The 25,185-nt window shown below is 38.5% G+C and overlaps 1 protein-coding gene across 1 annotated transcript in view; it reads right to left on the bottom strand.

The window, feature by feature from the left end:
• Positions 1-14,410: 14,410 nt before the first annotated feature.
• The window catches only part of UTRN (utrophin), a 449,245-nt gene continuing 438,470 nt past the window's right edge, over positions 14,411-25,185 (bottom strand). The window contains exons 73-75 of the mRNA XM_090279943.1: positions 24,093-24,191; positions 19,556-19,578; positions 14,411-15,369 (exon numbers count right to left, since the gene is read on the bottom strand). Of these exons, the coding sequence (XP_090136069.1) occupies positions 15,361-15,369; positions 19,556-19,578; positions 24,093-24,191 (131 nt within the window). The 3' untranslated portion in view covers positions 14,411-15,360. The remainder of the gene's footprint in view (positions 15,370-19,555; positions 19,579-24,092; positions 24,192-25,185) is intronic.

Here is a 25,185-nt window from a genome sequence, read left to right as displayed (position 1 = left end):
CGACACCTTGCGATGATGCTGGAGTGTCCTCTCCAGTGAAGCTGAAGCTACAGAGCCTGGGCAGGGTGATATGGAGGGTCTGCTGTTGCCCATGCAGCAGACCCCCCCTCTCTTCGTAGCTGAAGGGTCCAAGGGAAAGACGGAGTCAATACAGCTTGGGTTCAGGTGCGCCGCAGGAGTTGCCGGTGTTGACTACAACGTCAAACCGCCTTAGGGACTCCGGCTCCGGATTTTCTGTCGGGGTTTACTCCCTTAGCCTTTCCCCTGAAGAGGTATGCCGCAAGGCAGCAGAGGTTTTTTGGAGTCAGAGTTTTCCTTCTCTGATGTGCCCTGACTGGAAGATCGAACCAGCGACACTTAGCTCGCAGGCCGACGCTCAATCCACTGAGCCAAACCAGCCAGGGTAATATGTGTATATATATATATATATAACTTTTTAAAAGATTTTATTTATTTTTAGAGCGAGGAGAAGAGAGGAATAAAGAAGAGAGAAATAACCATGTGTGGTTGCCTCTCACATGCCTCCAACTGGAGACCTGGCCCACTGGTTGTCTTGCACAGGATGCCTTCTGTCTCTACCTGGTGCCCAGGTGAGCTGCCTCCATCACTGTCAAGGTTAAAGTTTCACCTTTCACCTAAGTTTGTAACAGATGAAGACAGACCACCATGGGTACATCACCTTTATGGGAGACACAGAGACACCTAGGGAACAGTCTTATCACACCACATTTGGCCTTCATCTAATCTGTCTCATTGATCCCAGGGGCATTCTTCTATTGGCTCCTGCCCTACCCCTTTTCTAGAACAATAGACACATGTCTCTTTTTGTCTTCAACGAAATAGGTATAGTCCTTCCAGGAGACCAACAGATGCCACCGGCTATCCGCAAGCTTTGCTGGGGCATTTTTCCAAACACAAAAACAGTTCTCTTCTAGAGTGAACTCTGATGCCAATTACTTATCAGATGACATTGTCTGCTTTTTATCAATTATATCAGCCATCCCAGAAATGATGTTTGTGTCCACTATGCTAAAGAAGGCATTGAGACATCAAACAGGGAAAAGAGAAATTAATTCACTGTCTGCTACCCAGCCAGACTTTTCTCAAATCTTATGTTTTCTTGTCCTAGGTGTTAAAGATCAACAAACAGATTGATTGTCTAGGATGGTGTATTATTCTCTTGGTAAACACCCTAGGAGGAATGACTGTTGAGTCACTGGTTCTTATGAGTGACCCTTCCTTCGGGATGCTTTACCACTTTGCTGTCCCCTTGAGCAGGGCTGACGGCCCTGATTCTGTGACTCCCTTCCAAAAATGCCATCTAGTACATATTATGTTACATAAAATGCAAATTATCTTCAAACTGAGAGTGTGTTATCGTTTCGAGGTGTCAGAAACATCAAAGGGTTGGGCATTACACCTTTAAAGGTGCTCTCTTTGCATCTAGATCACACATTGCTGAGGAGTACCTCTGTATACCTCGATCTGGGACGCAATAACAAAATACCACAGACAAGGTGGCTTCAACAACAGAAATTAACTTTCTTACAGTTCTGGAGGCTAGTCTAAGACCAAGGTGCTGTCAGGGTTAGTTTCTGGGAGACCTCCCTTCCTGGCTTGCAGAAGACCAGCTTCTCACTTGGTCCTCAAATGGCCTCTTCACTGTGTCTGCAGAGGAAAAGAGAGACCTCTGGTATCTCATCCTCTTCTTATAAGGGCACCAGTCTGATCAGATTAAGACCCTACCCTATGACCTCATTTATTCTTTATTATCTCCTTATAGGCCTTATCTCCAAATACAATCACTTCAAGAGTTAGAGCTTCAACATAATGAATTCTGGGGAAAAACAATTCAGTCCATCACGACTTGGAATCAGATGTCTCCTACATGGGACAACTTCAAGAGTGGCCTTATTAAAACAGCTACCACTTTTCATAGCACAGATAATTTCTCATATAAAACTGTATATGTGAGTTTTGTAGATTAAAATGCTTTATAGCTTCAAATGCCTTATAGCTTTGAATGTTTTATAGCTTAAAATGTCTTTGGTGTCATTATTTTGTTTACTTTTTGCAATGACAAGGAAGAGGTAAGGAAGCCTTATCCTTACATTGAAATGAAGGAATAGGATCACAGAGGAGATCTGGCCTTGGAAATGGGTCTGGCTGGTGAGAGGCAGAGCCCCATCCTTGGCCTCTAGGATGTTCCCAGTACAGGGTTTAAACATCACAGTGAGGCCTCAAAACATCCACACACTTGCACAGAAACCATCACAAGGGATTTCAAGAACATATAAAATAAAATAGCATCAGACACGTGACCCTGTTTGTCTTGGCTGCAGACCAGAACCCTCTGACATGAACACCTCATCTTAAAGGAACACATGGTTCTCCATTGCTGTTCTATGGTTTATATTGCCTTTCCCCTTTCTTCTACAATTACACTTCCTAAATGAGTTGGTACAGATCATTTCTCATGACTCTGTTATTCAACTAGTCCCCTGTGATCTGCACATATCTTCTACTAAAAACATACTCTTAAAAGTTTCTAATGATCTCCTAAAAAATTTTCATGTCTTTTCTTGATCTGTAAGTGCCTTCAATACATCGAACACCTACTCTTTCCTAGCTACTCTTTCTCATTTGGAAAGGTCACGTGCCCACATATTTCTTAGTTGAAAATCCCTAGTGCTTTTGCTTCAGTCTGAAATATTCAACTGCATGGCTTTAACATCGTTGGCTCTTTCATTAGCATAGTGAGTTTTATGAAAAATTTGAAATGTGTTCTTTTGTATTTGTTATGAGACCCATAATTTTACCTTTTGAAAAAAATATAACAATTGCTTTCTAACTCTATGGGCACTCAGACATCTTTATAAACATTTATAAACTATTATTTGTTAATATAACAGAAACTCTCCCAACCTCAGTTGACTTTCTGATTAGTTCATTTGACTTCTTTAATCTTTGGGGCCAAAAACATGCAGAAGAAATGTAGTAATCTACATTTTGGTGTGATTTGGTTCTTCCCTGTAGTCATGGCTCTCACACTTGAACCTGTTGTATCAGAATCATCTCTAAGGTCTGTTCAAGCAAGATCACTGAACAGAACCCCTTAGTTTTGAGTCAGTAGTTCTATAATGGGAAATGAGAATTTGCAGTTCTAACAAGTTGCTTGGTGATTCTGATGCCAATGGTCCAGAGATAATACTTTGAGAACTACAATCTGAAAGTGAGCATATTTATTGACTATATTGCTTAGAAAGGTCATCAAATACTGGTCTGAGGGTTCTTCTTTACCAAGAACAGCTCTTTTTCACTCCATACATTTGACAACAATTTTTTTCATTTGATTAAAGGTTAATAAGATTTCTCTTAAATGTCTTAGACCACTGTTCCCACCCCCTCTTAACCAAAATTCTTTATATCCATAAGTAAGTCAATCAAATCTGTGCATTGTGTTTTTAGTCTGAGTTAATAATAAGAAATAAAATAAAATAAAATAAAAAACCCTCCTCAATCCCCTACTCCATCCCTTACTCCTGGTAAATAAATTACCTATTCTGTTTCTTAATCCTGGATGTAAAGCTTCCTTAGATTCGAAATATAAAAATCACAATGTAATTTTTGATAAACATTTTTATGATGTGGAAGATGAAAGAATAGTGAAGATGTGTTATTTAAATGCTCTTAATTTCATGCTCACTGGTTGATTTTAATATCAATGTTGCTAAGTTTATAGTTCATTTTTATCAATAATATGACAATTACCTAAGCCATCAACTTGGGATATTTGCCTTTTGTATATATGCAATGCTCTAACAGAGATGAAGTGTAAAAATATATCTCCAAGATCCATGCATGTACACACAGTTTACTGGTTATGTGACTTCACTATTAGGCTATCTTCACTAACATAACTTTGGCATTTGACTCTCTTTGTTAACATGATTTTACTCTTCCAAGGATCTCTTGCCCAGGAAGACAAAAGTTGCAAATAACTCTATTGTTTGTTCTAGGAACTCATTTAAATGAGCATCAAACTGTTCAAATCCTCGATAGAGAGCACCAAATATCTGTTTACTCCTTGCAGCTCTTTTAAACCTTTGCCTTAAAATATTTGTCTTCCTGTTCTCAAAAACTTAAATTATTATATAATGATACTTACCCAATCCTAATCAAGCACCTGCATTGAAAAATCCACCTTAGATCAGACTCTAAATCTCATAAAGACTTTATCAAGCAGTGCTCTCCCTTATCATGATAAAAATAAACTCAGCTTTGTTTTATCAATAGGTTATTTTAGTGTGTTTTGTTTTTTTTTCAAGGAGCCAGAATTTGACAATCTTAGAATTCCCACCAACCTCCAATCTAGACATTCTTACTGTAGTAGCTCAATATCCTTGACCAGAAAATTGCCACTCTGAGTCCCCTTGACCACCTGTTTAGGGTAACTTGTTAGAAAGGCAAATTTTTATCTTTGTCCCATTCCCAAACTTAATCATTCTGATGGTGAGCTTCAAAGATAACTTCTAGGAAAAAGGAACCCATTTTAGGAATTCTTCATTATCTGCTCCTAATTGAAGAAAAAATTACTCTTGGTGCAGACTGCCTTGTACAAGTACTTGTTTCTATCTGTCTTCATCATTTTTGTTGTTCATTGAGAATAGGACAAGCAGAGGTCACAATGAATTCCTTCATCAAGCTGGCCTTGGGAATTGAAAAGTTTAAAAGATTTCTTATTAGAACTTGTCCTTTGATTAAACTGCCCTGGTTACTTCCCAAACCCTAGGAGAACTTTCCAAGGTCTTAATTTGTTTTGTCCATCAGAGTCCAGTTCTGGGAAAGATCTCTCCAAGCTTTTCCATCTTCTGTAATTAACCAGAGATGACCTGACCATTAGGCTGGTGGACTAGAGCCAGGAGGTACACAAACCAGCGCTTTAACTAACTGTTCCCAGATTTTTATGGGTTTGCCTCCATCCAAATATGCATCTGCATCCCCGCAGGGCTAGATGTCTAGTTCTCACATTTTTTACACACCACCACCAAATCATGCGCTTAGCCTTCTAAATGATATCATTCTCAAAGAATAAATTAGAATTACAGTAGACACTTTGGGGAACTTTTTTTAAAGTATATTTTATTGATTATGTGTTACAGCTGTCCCAACTTCTTTTCTGTTTGCTGCTCTCTTCCCAGTACCCCCCCTACCCTCCAGCAATCCCACCCCCCCTTAGTTCATGTCCATGGCTCATGCATATAAGCTCTTTGGCTTCACCCTACTCTATATTATTAACTTCCCCCTGTCTATTTTGTACCAACCAATTATGCTTCTTAATCCCTGCACCATTTCCCCATTTCTCCCCCTCCTCCTCCCAGCTGATAACCCTGAAAGTGATCCCCACACCTATAGTTCTGTTCCTGTTCTGGTTGTTTGCTTAGTTTGTTTTTGTTTTTCTTTTTTAGATTCAGTTGTTGATAGTTGTGAGTTTGTTGTCATTTTAATGTTCACAGTGTTGATCTTCTTTTACTTAAATAAGTCCCTTTAACATTTCATATAATAGTGTCTTGGTGATGATGAACTCCTTTAGTTTTACCTTGTCAGGGAAGCACTTTATCTGCCCTTCCATTCTAAATAATGGCTTTGCTGGGTAGAGTAGTCTTGATTGTAAGTCCTTGCTTTTCATCACATTGAATACATCCTGCCAGTCCCTTCTTGCCTGCAAAGTTTCTTCTGAGAAATCAGTTGATAGTCTTATAGGCACCACTTTGTAGATAACTCTCTGCTTTTCTCTTGCTGCTTTTAAGATTCTCTCCTTATCTTTAACCTTTGGCATTTTAATTATATGTGTCTTAGTGTGGTCCTCTTTGGGATTAGCTTGTTTGGGACTCTCTGTGTTTCCTGGACTTGTATGTCTATTTCCTTCACCAAATTTGGGGGGTTTTCCTTCATTATTTTTTTCACATAAGCTTTCGATTTCTTGTTCTTCCTCTTCTCCTTCTGGTACCCCTATGATTCGGGTGTTGGCATTTGAGGTTGTCCCAGAAGTTCCTAAGCCTCTCCTCATTTTTTAAAATTCGTGTTTCCTCATTCTGTACTGGTTGACTTTTTTTTCTTCCTTATGTTCCAAATCATTGATTTGAACTCTGGTTTCCTTCTCTTCACCATTGGTTTTGTGTGGATTTTCTTTCGTTTCATTTAGCATATCCTTCACTTCATTCCTTATGCATTTGTCATACTTAAGCATATCTGTCAAGCCTGTGAGCATCTTTATCACCAGTGTTTTGAACTTTGCATCTGTTAGGTTGGCTATCTCCTCATTGCTTTGTTCTCCCATGGGAACCTTGATTCATTCCCTCTTTTGAGCCATGCTTCTCTGTCTTTTCATCTTGACAGGCTCCTGTGCCTGTTTGCCTGTGTGTCTTAGGTAGAGCTGTCGCACCTATTACGTTGTAAGGGGTGGAGCCTTAGGTACTCATCAGTACAGGGTGACCCATTTCACCACATTGTGGCCTTGTGTGTGTGGGAGGTGTCTGAGAGGGAACAATGCTGCTACTCAGCATTTGCCTCTTTTCCAGGCACTTCTCTCACTTCTGTATGGGCCTGGCACCTCTCTAGCTGTTGCCCTGGCCATTGTTCCCAGAGTGGGTGGGTCTGCAGACATTTTAGGACCGTGGGCCCCCTTTAAACAAGCGGACCCTACTTAGAGACCAGCAGTTTCTGGCTTTGTCCCAACTTCCACTGGTTTGCACAGTCAGAAGAAAGGAGGCTTTATTGGCCCTGGCCCTGGGACCGTGAGCTGTGTAGTCTGGTCTGGTGCTGGGAGTGCTCCCCAGGTGTCCCTCTTGACTTTTTAAATTGTTTGACTGCGCTTTCTGCTGACCTGCTGCTGCTGCCGCTGCTGATACCACCACACTACATCCTTTCTGCCCCTCCTACCTGTCTGGATATTTCTCCTTTATATCGTTGTTTGTTGGACTTCCATGCACCTCAGTTTTCTGGAACTTCTGGTTGTCTCTAGTTTTGAGGTAGCTATACTCCTTCTTAGTTGTGAAGGGAAATGTAGCATGTCTGTCTAGGCCTCCATCTTGGCTGGAAGTCTGGGGGAACTTTTGATATAATCAAAATTGCTTATTTGAGTAACCTTAGAACCAAAAAGGGAACAAAATTTCAAACATCCAGTTCCTTGCAAATGTGATTGGTATAAAAAAAGTGTCTAAAAGAAATTAAAGTATTTTCCTTAAAAAAATTGTTTGCTTAAGAAAATTCTAGACCAAAAGAAAATGTGAAAAATGTAAAGCTATCTCCCTTTTTGATTACTTCTAATCACAAGGTGAACCTAATAGCCATTATTCTATTATTTTTTCCCACCATACTCTACACATTCATTTACCATTACTCTCTCTGGCACTCTCCCATTCCTGCCCGGCTGGCCAGAAACCTCCAAACCCGAAACAACTCTTATAATTAAACTGACCTCAGAACAAGAAAAATGTCTATGGTTGGTTTTAAGGCCCAGGTCTCATTCTGAGCTGATAGCCATTGTCAGATTGTTTCTAAATCCTACATAAGATAGAAAGAAATTTGCAGAGGAATATAAGATAGTTTTAGAAATCCATAATCCATGAGTTCCATATTTATGCTGATTAATAAAACATTAGTGAAAACTGAGGTGCAGGTAATTGGAAGATGACAACAGAATGAAAAGAACTCAAGGGTTCCTGAAGGGTCTATTACATAAGGTCCTACAGAGGTTCGGAAAAGCTGGAAACGTTGAGCACAGTCTGCAGTGGCTAACCCCAAAGGCATTCTTATTTTCTTAATAATAGATTGGACTATGATACAGTCTTCCAGGCAAGGCAAGGATAAGTTCTTCGGATACTTCAAGGAAAGTCTCTTTCTCCCTGTAGCCAGAATTCCAGAGTAGATGCTGAGGCAGATATGACCCCTGCCTTCTCACTTTTTGTCAATAGCCTTAAGCTAGAAAGATGGGATTTAATATGAAAGCAGAAACTAGGATGGGAAATAGCCCCATCCCCAGGGCCCCAATACCTTGTTAACATTTTGAAGAAGACCCAGAACAAACTCAGAAGAAAACATAGAAATAAATGTCCTTGACAGGGCCTGGTAATGACTTTTTGGTTATGACAGCTTGAGCACAAACAACAAAATAAAAAATAAACAACAGGGACTACATCAAACTGAAAAGCTTCTGCCTAACAAAAGGAATCATCAGCAAAGTGAACAGACAACCAAAAAAGGCAAAAACATATTTGCAAACAATATATATAATAAGGGCTTAATATCCAAAAAATATAAAGAACTCATACAAGTCAATAGCAAAAAGCAAATAAACTAATTTTTAAAAATAGGCAAAAACCTGAATAGAGATTTCTCAAAAAGAGAGATACAAAAGGCCACCAGTTGTATGAAAACATACTCAACCTCACTAGTCATTAGGAAAATGGAAATTAAAATCACAATGAGTCATCTCCTCTGCCTGACAACAGAGGGCGAACGCTGGAGAAAAGGGAAGCCTTGGACACCGTAGGTGGGAATGTAAATCAGTGCAGGCATTATGGAAATTAGTACGGAGCTTCCTTAAAAATATTAAAAATAAAACTACCATATGATCCAGAAATTCCACTTCTGGGAACATATCCAAAGGAATGAAAAACAGTACCTGAAAAAGATATCTGCACCCCCATGTTCACAGCAGCATCTTTTACAATAATCTTGAGCAGCCATTTTCAACTTTTTCATCTCATAGCACACATAAATTAATTACTACAATTTTTCAGCACATCAAAAATATTTTCATTGCATCTCTGACAAAAACAATAGGTATTATTTGATTAATTTACAAAAAGTAATAATAGTAATTACCTATCTTTTTTGTTCTAAAGTGGCTTTTTAAAAGGTCAGGTGCCTATACTTGTATATAAGGATTTCTGGTACCAAGAATTAACCAATCAGACACAATCTTATTATGCATCTTAATTAATAAGATGTAACTCTATTATATGACCTATATATTTATGATTCAAGACAGGGCATTCATACCAGATGGCTACTGTTGTATTGGCTGTTGTCTTCTTTTTTTTTAGTTGACAATCTAAGGGAGAAGAGGTCAGTGCCCCTAAATAGTCAGGTATTGCATGTTTTAAAAATTCTTATGGCATACTGGTTGAAAATCTCTAATCTATATTCTAGAGCATTGTTTTGCTTTATACAAAATTTTATAAACAGATCTGGGAAAATATGACAGTTTTTACCAGCGTACAAAGGAGTCAGGCCTTAAAAGATTTTTTTCTTTTAAGGTGAGAAAATAAATGGTATTTATAGCTGTATTTGTTACACGGCAATCACATTCTGATTACATAATGTATTTGTCAGTTTTAGCAGAAACCAAGAATTTCCATATTATCAATTAAGCAAAGACATTCAAAAAATTGGATTTCAGGAAACAATTCTGGATACCATAGCCATTCTTACATCCTGTTTTCTTTTTCCTTTTATTCCTCACTCTAGGACATTTTCCCACTGCTTTTAGAGAGATAGGAAGCGAGGGAGAGAGAGAAAAAGAGAGAGGAAGAGAGAGAATCAGAGAATCGACTCGTTGCCTCCTGGAAATCGAACCCACAATGTAGGCATGTGCCCTGATCCGGGATAGAACCTGCTACCCTTTGGTTTATGGGATGGTGCTCCAACCAACTGAGTTACTCCAGCTAGGGCATAGATCCTGTTGTTTTTGTAATTCATGCCTGGTTTAGTAGTGCCGGCTATGCTTAGCTCATTTAGGATAACATGAATTTTAGAAATAGAAATTATTTTTTATTTACAAAAATACATGATTTCGGAACCAAGGACGGAGTTAAGCTGAGGGCAAACTGTCTGGATTCTGACTGATGCTTTAGCATATCGCTTTAATGACAGGAATATATCGGTTGGCCCACAAGACTACATTCCGTTTTAAAATCCTGAATTAAGACTGATAACTGTTTTACTATTCACTTGTCATTTTTCCTTGACTTCATGGGATCACCCCCTATATACATTTGCAAGATTGAAACCTATCCCATTAATTCAGTCTCCAAAGTGTACACTGCAGGATATTAATAGGTAAGAGGCAGAAGGCTCTGTGGTCACGTGCTTTAGGAAAACAGTTATACAGAATTATGAGGTCACTTTACCTCAAGATTTCTGGAAGCTTTTAATGTATTCTTGGGCCCTGTCAATCTCCCAGGGCATTAAAGCATGCAGTGTTTCTCAAAACTATTTAACCAGGGAATTCTTTCATTGGGGAAATAGTGCTATCTCCACTGCATTTTAAGTAATCACTGTGATATCTTCTTGGGACTCTTTTAATCTCCAATAACACACTGAAACATCACAGTGAAGTTTTGGGGATATGGTTCTGCAGGTGAGAGTTAATTCCATTCCGTTTTTCTTGAACTGTAACCCTATATTTGGGCACACAGCCTGTAGGCATTAAAGTGCACTGTATGTTCTTATAGGGACCTACTAACCCTCCTTTCGTCTTCATTGCCAACGCTGTAACTGCTTGCCCATCACTGGGATCATCCATCAGGCTAGCACCCCCTCCCCCACACGCCACCCACAGGGATTTGCTTCCTTACTGTTTTCAGCAACAAACAGTGCCTTACACACCCCAGGCACTTGTATATTTTGTTGTCCAGGCAGGGATGGCCACTCAATTTCAAGTCAAGGCAGGGTTTTGATCCATGGTTTCCATCCTCGTGTTAATCCTAAAACACTGTGTATCACCTTTCTTAATTTTATTAATTCCTCATCGACACTTTGGGGATCCGGTGTCTAGTATGCATTTTGTTTTGTGCTAAGCAACACCTTATATTAGGCATCATTGACGATACACACCTGTTTGGGAAGTGAGACGGGAACCGGATACAGGAGGGTTGTCCGGGGCAGGGGTGAGCCTTTAAAACTGCCTGTGCAGGTATTCTGAGCACCACAGGTGGTCGTCCAGTTTCCCACGGGGTAAACAACTCATGAGATTCAGAGCGTAATGAATGAGACTGTTCTAGATTTTGATAGGCTCACTCAGGTGAGATTTATACTAGATTGACTCAGTTCTTTCCAACAGTTTTATAATGTCACTTTATAAGAAAAAATAATTGATGTGAGTAAAAATCAATACTTTAATGCTTCTGGAAAATGGTCTTTAAAAAGTAGTATCAGGAACTAATTGTAATTGCATACCATAGCAGTCTGGGAACTCTTCTCATTTCATTACAAATTCAACATTTGTACTTTCTGGACTGAAGACAGAGGTAGGCTGAGGGCAAATTGTCAATTAACTTATCCTTTTGAGTACTTTTTCTTTAAAAAAAAAAGTATGGAATGCTTCATGAATTTGCTCATTCAAAATTCAAAACAGTACCAAAAAATAAACTGTCTGCAGAAGAATATCTGAACCCAAGCATAAGATATGAAAGCTATGTCACCAATTGGAATGCCCTCAAAATGAGAGATCAGTAGCAAGTGGTTAAGTTTATACAAAGTGCAAATAAATTGTGTATTTCTAAACAAATGCTTGGAAGGGAAATGATATCACTATGCCTGCCTGTTTGGTCAAAGTGAAGAACCTCCCATGTACTGGGTGTTTTTCTGACTAAAGAGTAACAATTCAGTTTGAACAAATTTCATCTGGGCCATTTATAATAATATCCAATTTGTTCCATTTCCCTTTTTTATTTTTTCTCTTCTAATTTTGTTATCAGTCCTGAGGTCTTCTTCTCATAGGGTTTTGGGCAGACACATGCCACGTTTCCCTACCTGTGTTTCTGAAATTGGATTTTTAATCTGGGATGAAGGAGCTGATCTTTTTGACCTTAGCTTTAAAAGATGGTCTTGTGAAAAAAGGCTACTTCCTTCCCATTCTACTGAGGCAATGAAGACGATGCCCAAGGAAACTGATGCTTTAGTATTTAGTATCTCTCCTTTGCCTACCTGAAGTTTATATGGTAAAACCTGACAGTCCCTCTCTGAAGCTGTACCCTGTGTCCTGTGTCCCTGCTGATCTCTCTCTCAGAAGTGGAATCTATTCCCCATACTTAGCCTTTTACTTTGCTTTGACCAACAGAAATGACAGTGTGCCAGTTCTCAGTAAAGCTCCTCACCCCACTTGCATGCCCACACACCCGTCATTGCGTGAGAGCGTGCCCAGTTAGCTTGCTAGTAGACGCAAGAACCCAGCCGAGTTTCCAGTCCTCCCAGTCTAGCCATCCCACCTCACTCAACAGTCAGTCAACCCCAGACTCATGAGCAAGTCCAGCCGGGATCAGAAAGGTCCTGTCCAGATCAGCTGAATCTCATAACCCGTGAGCTAAATAAATGCTTATTATTGAGGATTTATGGCTGCCATGCTGCATCACTGTGGCAACAGAAAACGATGACCACAGGCAGCGGACATAATGTCATTGTGACTGGCCCCTGGCCTCCACCAAGCTCACTCTTGTCACTTAAGTGACCTTACAAAAACACAGGCTGATACTGTATGTCAAGGAACTGTTTGGATCCTGACAGTGCTAGGTGGTGTGGGGCTGGCGGTGTTTTATTGTATTTTCATTAACTTCTCAGTTAATGAATCAAGAAAGGCCTCTAAAACCTCATCTACTGAAAGGGTTGAACAGTGGAGACAGCCAAGAGCACTACACACAGAGGACAGAGAGAAGTAACAAGCTGTAGACTTAGCATAAAAACCAAATGTTTCCATTTGTTCTCATTTCCATTTTTAAATTGCCTACTCAACAGCTTGCTGGAAACCAACCGTTATTTCCTTAGGAGTGCCTAATGTGCATATCACTTTGTGTTAGACAGGATGTTAAAAATGCATGTTCACTAGAATGTATCAATTTTCTTTATTTTAACAAAGTATATGTTTTGGGATTTTTCTATTTCATGGATAGCTTTTACCTTTAGGATCAAATAACACGATTCTTGACTACTTCCTGTAGGATGGCTTTAGAAATGGATTAAACTTATGATTAGGGTGGTTAAAATCCAGCGCACATATAAAAACCACATTACAGAAGAGCATGAGGTTAACAGTGGATTTGAAAAGGTAATCACTTGTTATTAAAACAAAATCTCAATAGGTTCAGGTACATTTTCAACATCCAACATTATTTTTTGTCATTAATAAAGCCTTTCATCTGTAAAGGAAATTGAGAATTATATAAAAGAGAGAAGAGAGGAACACAGAGAAATAAAGAGACAATGAAAGCAAGATAGAATGTATTAGTGCATATGGGAGATACCGCAGGAAAATATGTGGATTTATCAACATACAGGCTCTCTTTATATCTTATTTTCATAAATGTGCATTCAAACCTCAGAGTCTATCAGTGAACATGGCTGAAGAATATCAAAGTCATCTTGTGTTAAAATTACTTTTATTCAGGATGAAAAATACGTGTAACCAGATTAGATGATAGTCTATGATTAGTGCTTGACCACATATTTCAAAAGAACTACATACTTATTGTCCCTTGTTGTTACTGCAATATATCTCTTTTTATTTATTATTAGAAGGTTACAATGTAGTGTTTCATGTAGCTTTTCCTTAATAGCAGGAAGAGGACGTGTTACACACAATTACAAGCAGAAAAAAAAAATTAATACAGAACTTTTCAAAGAACAAGGAAGACACCAAATCTACAACTTGTAGTTGAGAGTTCAGGGGACTTTTTTCTTTAAATAGGTGCTTTTCTTGTATGATGTGGCCTGATACAAGCTCTGGATTTTGCAGACTGGAGCGGCAAAAGCTATTTCCAACACGATGGATGAAGACGGGTCTGAGGTAGAAAGGTGGTCATGGCTTTCCTCTTGTATAAAACAATTTTCTTCTTCTCAAAATATCTATGCTGCAAATAGACACCCTTGCCCCCCAACCCACCCAACCTATTCTAAAAGAATAGGAATTTCTAACTTCAAGCCTCCTTCTGGCCAGATCCCAGCTAAAGAGAACCCAAAGTTAAAATGTCCTGTTTTAAAAGCACGTGTGCTCAATCAAAACACATTATTTTAATTTTTTTTTTTTTTTGGTTTCTCTACATTTGATAATTATATAATATGTTTAAACTGAATGAATTAAATGCTGAATCAGAAGCTGAACCAAATGCCTAACTGAAGGCTCTCAAAGTTAGGCAGGGTACCACCATATAAGCATTAATTTCATCCTTCTGCATAAAGCAGTGACAAATGCTTTGGATAAACCTTCTTCCCAAATGTACTGATCACACGAAGGATAATAAAATATGTATTCATTCACCCAAAAGGTAAAATGAGACATGTGTTAAATTTGTGTCTGCTTTCCAAAAGAAAATAATGGGGAGTTTCAGGAATTATAAGGGGCTTAAATATACATAAACAAGAATGAGATTCTCTTCAAAGGGAACCGAAGACTAACATATTCTGGCATTACAACTGGGTGACGACCTGCTGCATGTTTAATAATGGAAATCAAGACCTGGGCAACCTTTGGTAAAATGATCCGTGAGATTACTATAATCCTGCTTTAAGTCTCTCTCTATCATATAAACTGGGAATGAAATAAATAAAGAAATCAAGAGCTACTTATATAGAGCAGGAAAATAAAATGCAGGAAAAAAAATCCCAATAGAGGTGACAGTTGGGCCCACAGGGTTTTTATTGTGGTTATCTAAGTGGTTGCTAAAAAAGTTAAGTGTATGGTGTCAAAATAAAGTTAAACGGTATACGTGGAGCTGTAACCTAATCCATACACATATAATGGACTGAAATATATGAACTTATTAATTGGCCAAATCATGAAAACAAATATAGGATATCTGTTTGGTCATGTGGCCGATGAGTTATAAATAACCGAAACATAATGGTAAAAGAGTTGAAGAAATAAATGAAGTTATCGTACAAGGTTAATATAAAGGAATGTAAAATGTAAAACTGCCTTCTAATTCTTATGCAATTTTTGTCATGATTTTTAAAAACAAAGTATCACATTAGAAAGCCCCCACCCACTTTCCCAATGCTGTCTGTATACAGTATACAAATCAGTGACAAATGTATTACCATTTCCAAATACCACTCTGTCATTAATTTACAGTTGCATAGAAAGGGAAGAAGAAAATAATAATATAGGATTATTATAAAAACAAAATATCCTTTTCTCTTTGGATAGTCAGTGTTTCAACCCTTCAGTAGAATACACAGTTGGCGCTCAACAGCATGTTTCAGGGAGCCATGGAGCTGCTGATTAAATGGAGCTTGGACTTGGCATTGGCTGGAAAGGGCAATACTGAAAGTCAGGAAATGTTTGCTGGCTAGATGAACACTTCACATTGCCTGCGGGAAGGGAAAATAGGGCTGTCAGAACATTTACATAAACCATTACAGGTAGCAGAGACCCCGTCAACTCAGCAAGGAAATAAAAGTGCTTCTTTCAGAACTAAAACCCTTTTTTACTGCGTTCAGAGGGGACCTTTTACTCCCATGTGACTTTCCCTCCCTGAGATGAAGTCCTTTCCTCTCAACCTAAAGTCACCTAGTCTGCTCTTGATCACTGCAGCCAATAGAGAGGAAGTCACCCAGACTGGAAAGAAAGTTAAAATTGAGAAGACTTGTCTTTTCCTTGCTCGGGGTACCAATGGGGAGTGAAGTAGGCTGGTGCAAGCACCTCCTCTCTCCCTGGGGGCTGTGGGAGGTCTCTTGCAGATGGGGTATGCTTGACAAGTCTAAGCAGTCTGAGTCCAAAACTGGGGTCCAGATAAGAGCAACAGAAGACATATCCCCAGTCCAAAAGTATGCAGTGGTGCCCATTAAAGGCGCAGGGCCAATCTACACAGGCAACAGAGGTCAAAAGTCTGGGCCACACTCAACGGAGGAAAGGTCAAACAGTTGGTCTTTTAAAAGTATTATGAAGTTGGAATTATTTTTTTCAGTCACCTGAAAAAAAAAAAGAAATAATCCAAAACTGGGGCCACACCGCCTGAATCACAAGAGGCCTCTCAGGGACTCGCTGAAAAGACGTGCCTTCTCTACCTGTTTTATGGAGGAAAGTGGGTGAAGCCCTGCTTATCTTTGGAACTCAGTTCTTCACACAGTGTCTGGAAAAGATGACCAAGGAGCTCCTTCTCTTTCTAGCTGCTCAGACAGAAGCAGCCCACTCATCTTGACTCCCATCTAGAGCTTACTCTCCCAACACTATTGAAATTTAGATTCTTCAGAAACTCACTTCTACATTTCACTGCCATGTGAGAGGGAGCAAAAATTCAGCCAACATGGACGGTGTGGTCCCTGGGCTGTGCCAGGCTCCTGGGTACTAAAGTGAGGCCCTCACTGCTAATGTGAGGTGTGTGCCCACCACAGAAAGTTCCAAGTGCTCTGGGAACAGAGAAGGGAAGAAATTGATTCTACCCAGGAAAGGAACATGTTGTTCCATATTAACTAAAACTTTGGTGCTGAAATACAGGCTAAAAGGACTTTTTCATTATTTATATATACTTTATTATCCCTATTTACAATGAAATAAATGTCTACTAAAGAGGGGTACGATAATGCCCATGTTAGCTCACAGAATTCTAAAAATTTAAGTCTATGCAATGTAAACATTAGCACAACTATCCAGGTAAAAACATAAAAGTTTCATAAATATACAAGGTATGGAAAATGAGGGGAAGAAGAGGAAAATGCTGAAGGGGAAGGAAAAGAAAAAAGGAATGTAGAGAGAAAGAAGAAAGAAGGAAAGGGGCCTCCTGCAATGAGTGAAGTTACTTGTTTCATCCACTAAATAGATGTATAAACCAGGAACATTTGAATTCTTTTACAACTTAGTTTCCTAAAACCTAAAAACAAAGTAGGAGGAGAAGGTCTCTAAGGTCCTTTCAGCTTTAAATTGTGATCAGTTCTATTATAAAGTATTTGAGGATTTAAAAAAGATTCTTTTTCCCCCTCCTGAGCCCCATCCCTCATAGCCTTGACCTTACCCTGAGACCCCGAGGGTTCATCTCATCATCTTCTTTATCCTTTTCAGTAATGGCCACCATGCAATGCACCAGGCTACTGGTCACCTTTCATCTCATATGCTCTGTTCCACACGGAGGTCTGCACATCCCTTATTCTGTCCCACCCGCCCTAGTTCTTAAAACCTTTCCCACATGCCCTCAGTGGACCACAAGGTCCATCATCGTTAAAACCCATGTCCTCCAACTCTTCTCTGAAAGCATATTTCACTTGCTTGCTCTAATCGATATCTGCATCTTCTTCAAAGACATAGCTTCCCCCGTAACCTCTCAGACACAGGTGACTTTTTTAATCTCCCACAATCTTCACACATTGGATAAGTAAGCCCCTCCTAGGTCTTCCTTAGGTTTTCAGGGCATTTTTTCTCTCTCTCATCCTTAAAAACACCCAGCTTTGAATGTCATGCCATCAGACTATACCAGTCACTATGCAGTCACCTTCTGACCCCTGGGGTCAATGTTCTCTTACTTCTTGAAGAAGAAATGGCTCACTGTCACCAAGTTAAAACTATTTTGAAATCCTAATGATTTCAACACCCACATAGACGATTCTTCCAACACTCTGGCCTCTTGGTTCCTTGAGGTCCTCGCCTCCAATAAACTTGTCCTCCAGCCTTCTTTGCCACTCACTCAAAGTTCCAAATACAGACCATGACCAATACCTGCAATCCCTCCAGCATTTCCAACATTTCAGTTTCAATCATCCCACCCTCTGACCGACCATCCAACCCTCTGCCTTTCCTGCTTACTTCCACTAGGACCCAACTTCATCTTCCCTTGGTACTACAATGCATTGATTCGCCCACCTTTTTTGTGTCTCCCACTCCTAAGGGCATCCACACTGCTCTCCCTACCAACCTTAGATGCCTGGTTCAATCATTATCAGCACTCTTTTGACTCTTCCTTTGAATCACAGTAGGTACTCTTGTTGGCTAAAACCACAGCTTCAACTTCGGTTAACTGCAATCCTTAGCCTACTCTGGTGTCTGTGCTCAGGAACTTGAACGTGGCTAGAGAGGAAGCAACACAGAGCGCCGCACCAACCTCACATTCAATTCACTAATAGGCATCTTAATTGGTGTCCTTTAATGCTGTCTGCCAGTTAGTCAGACACTATTCCTGGGTCTCTGTGCTTTCCTGTGGAAGAAGCTACTGCCCCCCCTCCCCAAGTCTTATATCTCTGACACTCCTTCCCATCCTCACTCTTTGCTGAAGTCCCAGTTTCTGATTCACTGAGACCACAGAAGCGACCAGAAGAGGAATGTTGTGCCCCAGGGTGAGGTCCTTCTGTCTCACAGGTTCTCACACCACATCTACTTATCTGCTTTAGGTTCCTTGTCTTTCCTCAGGTTCCTAAAGATAAACTGGGCTTCTCATTAAGACCCCAGTCCCTCTTGTCAATAAGACAGGACAATCAGAAGTTTCAATGCTTCAAAAAGAATAATAACGAAGTTCATGGAAGAAAATGTTCTCCGGAGAGCTGTGGTTCTGTTTCACATTATTACTAAGCGTGCATGATCAAGAAAATACTGAACAGTATAAGGCTGTGGCTGCCAACATTCCTCACTCAGCAAATCTTTAGATGAGAAGTCAAGACTCCACTCCTACCTCCAGCATAACAAAACCACCTTTATGTACTGCTCTAGACACTGTTTTAAGTCAGCAGCTGGCTGTGGTAGCTGCCTTATGCAGATATCTGGGAGAACAGTGGTCAGCCAAACCTCTCCAGCCTTACTTTACATAGTGTGTATAAAGCCGTTAAAAAGCTAGCAGAACACAAAAGGTTCAAGCACTGGGTATTTTGGGCGTCTGGGAGAACTGGCTGGTAGGGGTTCCTCCTCCCCAGACTAACACACTGTTGTACTGAATCCACTAACATTTAAATGTCGAGCAAGTTTACTTATTTACATGGGGAATAAAGTAGCCTTAAATCCGATAGCGGCTAACCTGCTTACGCTCGGTTGTAATCAACCCAGAAGTCAACCCATCTGAAGACTTACAGGGACTTTTACTATCATTTGTGGCCCAAGTTTGGGTTTTTGACATTTGAACTCTGAGGCTGCTTACAGTGTATGATACTCCTCTTTGGGCTTGGAAAGAACAGCCCCTCTGTGCTGATGTTGGCTGGTAAGTCATCCCGAAGCTTTTGTGCTGCAAGCCTGAACCAGAACTGGGACACTGACGAGTGCTTAATCATATGATAACTGTTGCTCTCCTCTCAGCCCTGCTTGCCGACCACTGAGTCAGGCGACCATTGAAAGTCCAGATGCCCCCACCAATCGGAAAACGAATAGTCTAAGTGTGTGGGTCTTATATCCCCTAGCAACCCATCTCTCTGATGGTCAGCTCCTTGCAAATTTTGCCTTTAAAAACTTTTCCCATCTCCTCTATTTTGTAACATGTCTTAGGTTCAGACTGAGGGCTGCGTCCCCGATTTGCAAATCATATATGAATAAAACTCTCTTTTGATATCTACTAAACTTTTTGTTAGCAAAACGATGAAATCTTACCTGTGGCCTGCTGGGGGGATTTGCTGAAAGAGAAAACAAAAGAAAATAAGTGGAAGGTGGTACTGTTATTTGGCTGGTTCCCCCTCTGAGGCATGCAAAGGTGCGCCAATCCCAGCATATTACACAGATGCTAATAAGAAACAGTTTTTTTTGTTTTTAGGCTAAATGCTTTCACAAGAGCTATTTTCCCCTAGTTTCTCATATCCCAGGTTCTTCAAGATACAAAAATTCCACCAAAATATGCAAAACATATGCTGGCTCTGCCAAAAAATACACACTAAAGCATTCAGTGAGTACTACTTAGTTTTGCAAAAAATCTCAAAATGTCCCATTGAAATCTTGCCATGTATTTGGTTTACATATCAGAACAGAGCACATTCTGTCTATTTTGCTGAATAGTACCAATTCTGACCAAGAAGTCATTAGGGAAATGGAGGCGCATGGGTCTTTCACTTCTGCCACCCTTGATACACCCTTGCCTAAGTCTAGGAAGATGGCGGTGCTGTGCTAACTTCAAAGGAAGGGCAGGCCCAATCTTCGGCAGTCTCCTAGGAACTTGGGCTAACAATTGTGCCCCAGTTAAGAGCATTGCAGAAGTTAGAGCATGGTGTCTAATTCACCCCACACCTACGGGAGAGCCTAGGTACAACAACGGGAGTTATGCATCTCTTCTATGTAACAAACAACCAAACCCAAACAGAAATCTAATCCATTTTGCACTAGACCAACATTTAAAACCCTACAACATTTTATCAAATAAAAGGCTATATATGGGTACTCCCCTGAACAAATTGTACAAATATATTTTTAAAAGAAATTAGAAAATCATGTTTTTGTAGGTTTTGAGTTTTTGATAAACACCACTCAAGCTTAATAAACAGGCAATTCACGTGAAAATATGCCTATAGATAAAAAAAATAATTTTAGAAGCATTTGTTGCTTTTAAAATAAAAAAATACTCATCTTACTACTAGGAACCCATATATTTAGATGACATACATGAAAAAAATGACAAAACATTTTACACTAAAAGAAAAGTTACATTACTTCGTGGATATTTTAGTATGTACAGTTGGTTAATAAGCAACAGTTACATTCCCTTCATTAACTCCTTGACAGAAAGAGATGGAAATACCTGCCTCTTTGCTCTGAAATGTAACATAAATAAGTAAAAGACTTTAAAAGGCCATAATTCAAGGAGGCTCTCAAGACCAGCTGAGGTATTAACTCAAGAGAGAGGAATACTAAAGGGTTATATGCAACAATATATAGATACAGTACAAAAAAGGCTATGTTTAAGTAGGCAATTCACACAATTAGGATTTACAAATACAGTTTCATTCTAACTCCAGGAGTAGAACTTTACTTGTGACTATGCTAATTTTTAATTCACAAAGGATCAAAAGTCAAGATTAACATGTAGATCAATTCATTGTATGTTACTGACAAGCAATTTTAAAGTTCTCATTAGTTATAGGGGCTCATGAGATTGGCTTGAAATTGGGAGGGCGCCAAGCTGATTTGCTTAGAAAAATTCTCCAAAGGTGGTCAATCGTTAAGCTCTGGAAATTTGAAGGCCTATTAAATATTTGCTAGTTGAGCAATTTAAAAAGGAGAAAACAAAGCAAATGAATCCTACAGAACCTCCTGAGCACTACCTGGGGAAACTTCAATAAAATAACCTTCCCAGTGGGAAAATAATCATTCATCCATTCACCCATCCATCCAATTCAGAAACATGGATTGGACACCAAGTCTATGTTAGGTGCCTCATTTCTTTTCTGCATTAATTTTTAAAAGGCTTAATAACTGTAGGTAGAATTTTAGAAAATATGTATCAATTTTACAAGTAAGTCAATTAAGTTTTTATTTTTATGTATAGCTATCCCTATCTTAGAAATTTTTATATATTATCATAGCAAAATATAGAATATAAGTACCAAGAAGAGCAAACTAAAACCAAACTAACAGCAGAAACCACAAATAATAAGATCTAAATTTCAAAGGATTCTAAAATACACTATTTATCATTTCTTACATAGGATGTATTTGAGCTCTTCAAAAAAAAAAAAATCCACATGACTAGTAATGTTCATCCACAGAAAACTATACATATTATAAATAACTTGTGAATGTCCAAACTTAAGACTATAAGAAGTTGGGGCCAGTGTCCCAGGAATAAATCTTAGGGCTCCGTCTCCCACTCTCACGACACAGAATAATGCAAGTGGAGAAGGCATCAATGCAAAATAGAGGCTTAACCTATTATGTGGGTTCCACTGAAGATAGACACTCTTCTCAGGTACCAATAATATCTATCACTAGCTAATAAAATTAGATCAATGGCAATTTTATACTTGCCTTTAAGGAGGTTGTAAAATGAGAGGAACACACTCACATCTTAAGATTCATTTTTGCCTTATGATTATGATAATTATCTATTTTTTATTACATGCTCTTCTATATTATGATAAAGATTAGTCTTTTACAATAGCAGAATATACTTTGAAAAAATTAAGAGTAACTGCTTCAAAAATAAACTTGTAAAAAATCATTATGCATTTTTAGTATGAAACTTTTAATATGGAAATTATACATTTTTTATAATAATTTCTTTTTAAAGATTTTATTTATTTATTTTTAGAGAAAGGGGAAAGGAGAAAGAGAGGGAGAGAAATATCAATGTGTGGTTGCCTCTCACACGCCCCCAACTGGGGACCTGGGGTGCAACCCAGGCATGTGCCTTGACTGGGAATCAAACCAGTGACACTTGGTTCACAGGCTCAATCCATTGAGCCACAGAAGCCAGGGCTAGGAAATTATACATTTTTATACCCACATGTAGAGCATAAATTTAAATATTTCCCATCCTAGCTCTCACTGCTAATGGATTTTCAATTGAAAATGCTATCATGACATTTAAATAAAAACTTTTAATTGGTTTTGTTTAACAGAATTTCTTTTTTATTAGTTATTAATGTATCTGGATTTTAGATGACCTAAAAAGTAATTTCATTTAGAAATTTAATTTTGAAATTCTGGCTTAGTAAGACTATCATGAGATTTTATCTAGTCATTAAGTAACATACAACTCAGAACCCAATTCTCTAGAAAGTTCAACCTTGAAGTACAATTAATATAAAAGATTTAACCTACTCAGTTTTTATAGCTGTTACAAAGCCTAGAAAAAAGCAACTATCTGATGGTCTATGGAGTTAGTGCTTCTGTAAAGTCTCTAGAGGGCCAAAAAGTGTGTGTATGTGTGTGTGTGCGCACATATGCACAGGCTCTTTTAGGGGCTGAGTGTGGGGACTGACATCAAGCAAATTCGATTCAGCAAACCTGGAGAAGTAGAACTACAAATAATAACCTGGAAAATGGCACACACCCTAATATAAATATATGTGTGCTGTAGAAACTGTCATATGTCCTTTAGGCAAATACTTCTAAAATTGAGATAACTATTTCAAATAGCTGTTTCCACTTCCTGCTAATGATAAATTCTGTAAACTGTAGAGTGGCATAAAATGAAAAATACTTTTTAAATAAAGTCAATATATCTGAGGATAGTATTTTCCAAGAAGAGGATGAAAATGAGTAAGATGAGAAGCTGTTTATATATATACTACACAGAAATAATATATGACAAATGATAGTATATGTACATACTAAAGTTTAGTGGCCACCTAGATTTAAAAATAAATTATAATTCATAAAAATGATAAGTAATATATTCATACTCCTTTCAAAGATTATTTACAATGTAATTGTGGCATTAAGTGGTGTGCACACATATACAAGTCAATGTTTCTGTGTCAAACAGCAGACGCGTTTTTGGTGAAAGATCAGCAGAAATTGCAGGGTGGCAAGATGCTGAAGACAATGTTTGGTAAAAAAATCAATAAAAGCAAATTTTTAACAAGTTCCTCTGGGAGTTGAACTGCTTTTATTTGGTTGTCTGGCTCTCAGTTGTTTGTATGGAAAATTCACAGGGTCATAATACGTGCTGCCTTAAATGGTTTGGTCTTTATACAGTGACTACTTTATCCCATAAGAAAGGAAACCAGAAGGAAAAAAAAGAGGAACATCTGAAAATAATCCCTTTCTGTACCTGAGTGTGATGACATCACAGATCAGTGTCTGGAGAGGGTACATTAGAAAAGGCCTTTTTCATGCTTTGTTTGGCATGCCACTAAAAGCTTCCTTTTTAAAGTAATACATGCTTCTTACTATAGCTTGCACCGAAGAGAGTAATTTCTTCTTAAAAGCAGACTTAATTTATTTGCCTTCATGTTATTGCTTTTATGGTGCTGAAAAATTTCAAAGAGCAGGACTGCACTCCTGCTCCCCAGGAATGCGATGGTATCTGGGTTGAACTTCATGGGATTTGCTGACATAAAGAAGGTTTGATTTATTTACAAATAATATTCAATCCTGTTTCTAACAAAGGTTTTTCTTACCTTACCTAAGAATATAACTGACAAAAAAGAAATGGAAGGAATGGCTCAGTGGTGGTGTTCAGATCGTTCATACTCACAGCAGCAGGAAGGAAATGAGCTGTTGATCTGCTCCATGACCTCTGTGAGGTCAGTGCTGGTGTCATGGGGTGGGGCCAGCAGGTCCTCTGCTGCTGCGACTGCCCATGAAAAGAACAGACATTCAGAAATTAATGTCCAGCCTTTCAGCAAAACCCAACGTCAGGAGAAAACACGAGGTATGGCCCCTAAATCCCAGTGTGAAAATAATTCTTGCAGAAAATGACAATTTTAGGGAAAAATACAAAACTCACTTTTTGTATTAATTTTTTGGTGATATAATTTTATACATAAATAAAATGTACTAGATGTGTCTATAAAAGAAATCCACGTGCTAGGGAAAAATTCATGAGTGAAAAACCACGTAGTCATATTATTTCAAGTTATTAGCTGGAATTTCATTCCATTATTTTTCATTGCAAGTATTTTTCACATGAGAAAAATATTCTACCATTTCCTTTTTCCTTCCTGATTTTTATTCTATAATCAATAGTAAAATAATTCTCTTATTTAAAAAATATTAAAATAATATTATTATTTTAAGATTTTTTTCTGATAATACAGCAAATATGATCTCATAAACAAATTAATTTGTTTGAAGTATGTAATCTTCAGTAGAATTTTGGAACTTGAATTTTATCAACAACAAAATGTCTTTGCAGAATGCCTGGTTGACAGAGTCCTTCCAGCAGCGTTGACCAGTCCCCTTTCTGAACAATGACAAGCTGGAGGGGACCTCTGCTTCAAATGGGGGTGAGAGGGGTGGCAATGTCTACAGGGATTAGGATGGAGAAAGCAGGATACTGAGTTCCCAGACCTGGGCAGAGAAAGGCATGTTTGGTATAATGTTCTTTAGTGTTATATTCTAAATATGTACAAATACAAAATTTTAGAGGAAGATAATTTACTAAAAAAGAGAGAAAAGAAAAAAAAGAATCATCCCAAGGCAAAAAAACTTAAATCGTCACTCATCCCAAAAAGGAAAGTGCACTTTTTTCACCTTTCACCAAAATTCAGTCTACCACTACACATATATACATATGCACACATGCATTACAGCTATTATTCTAAAAGTTTGCTTTTTTGATATTGTTA

Source organism: Furipterus horrens, unplaced genomic scaffold (genome assembly GCF_987537825.1).
Source record: "Furipterus horrens unplaced genomic scaffold, mFurHor1.1.pri manual_scaffold_6, whole genome shotgun sequence".
Lineage (NCBI taxonomy): Eukaryota > Metazoa > Chordata > Mammalia > Chiroptera > Furipteridae > Furipterus > Furipterus horrens.
This window is presented reverse-complemented; position numbering and strand designations above follow the sequence as displayed.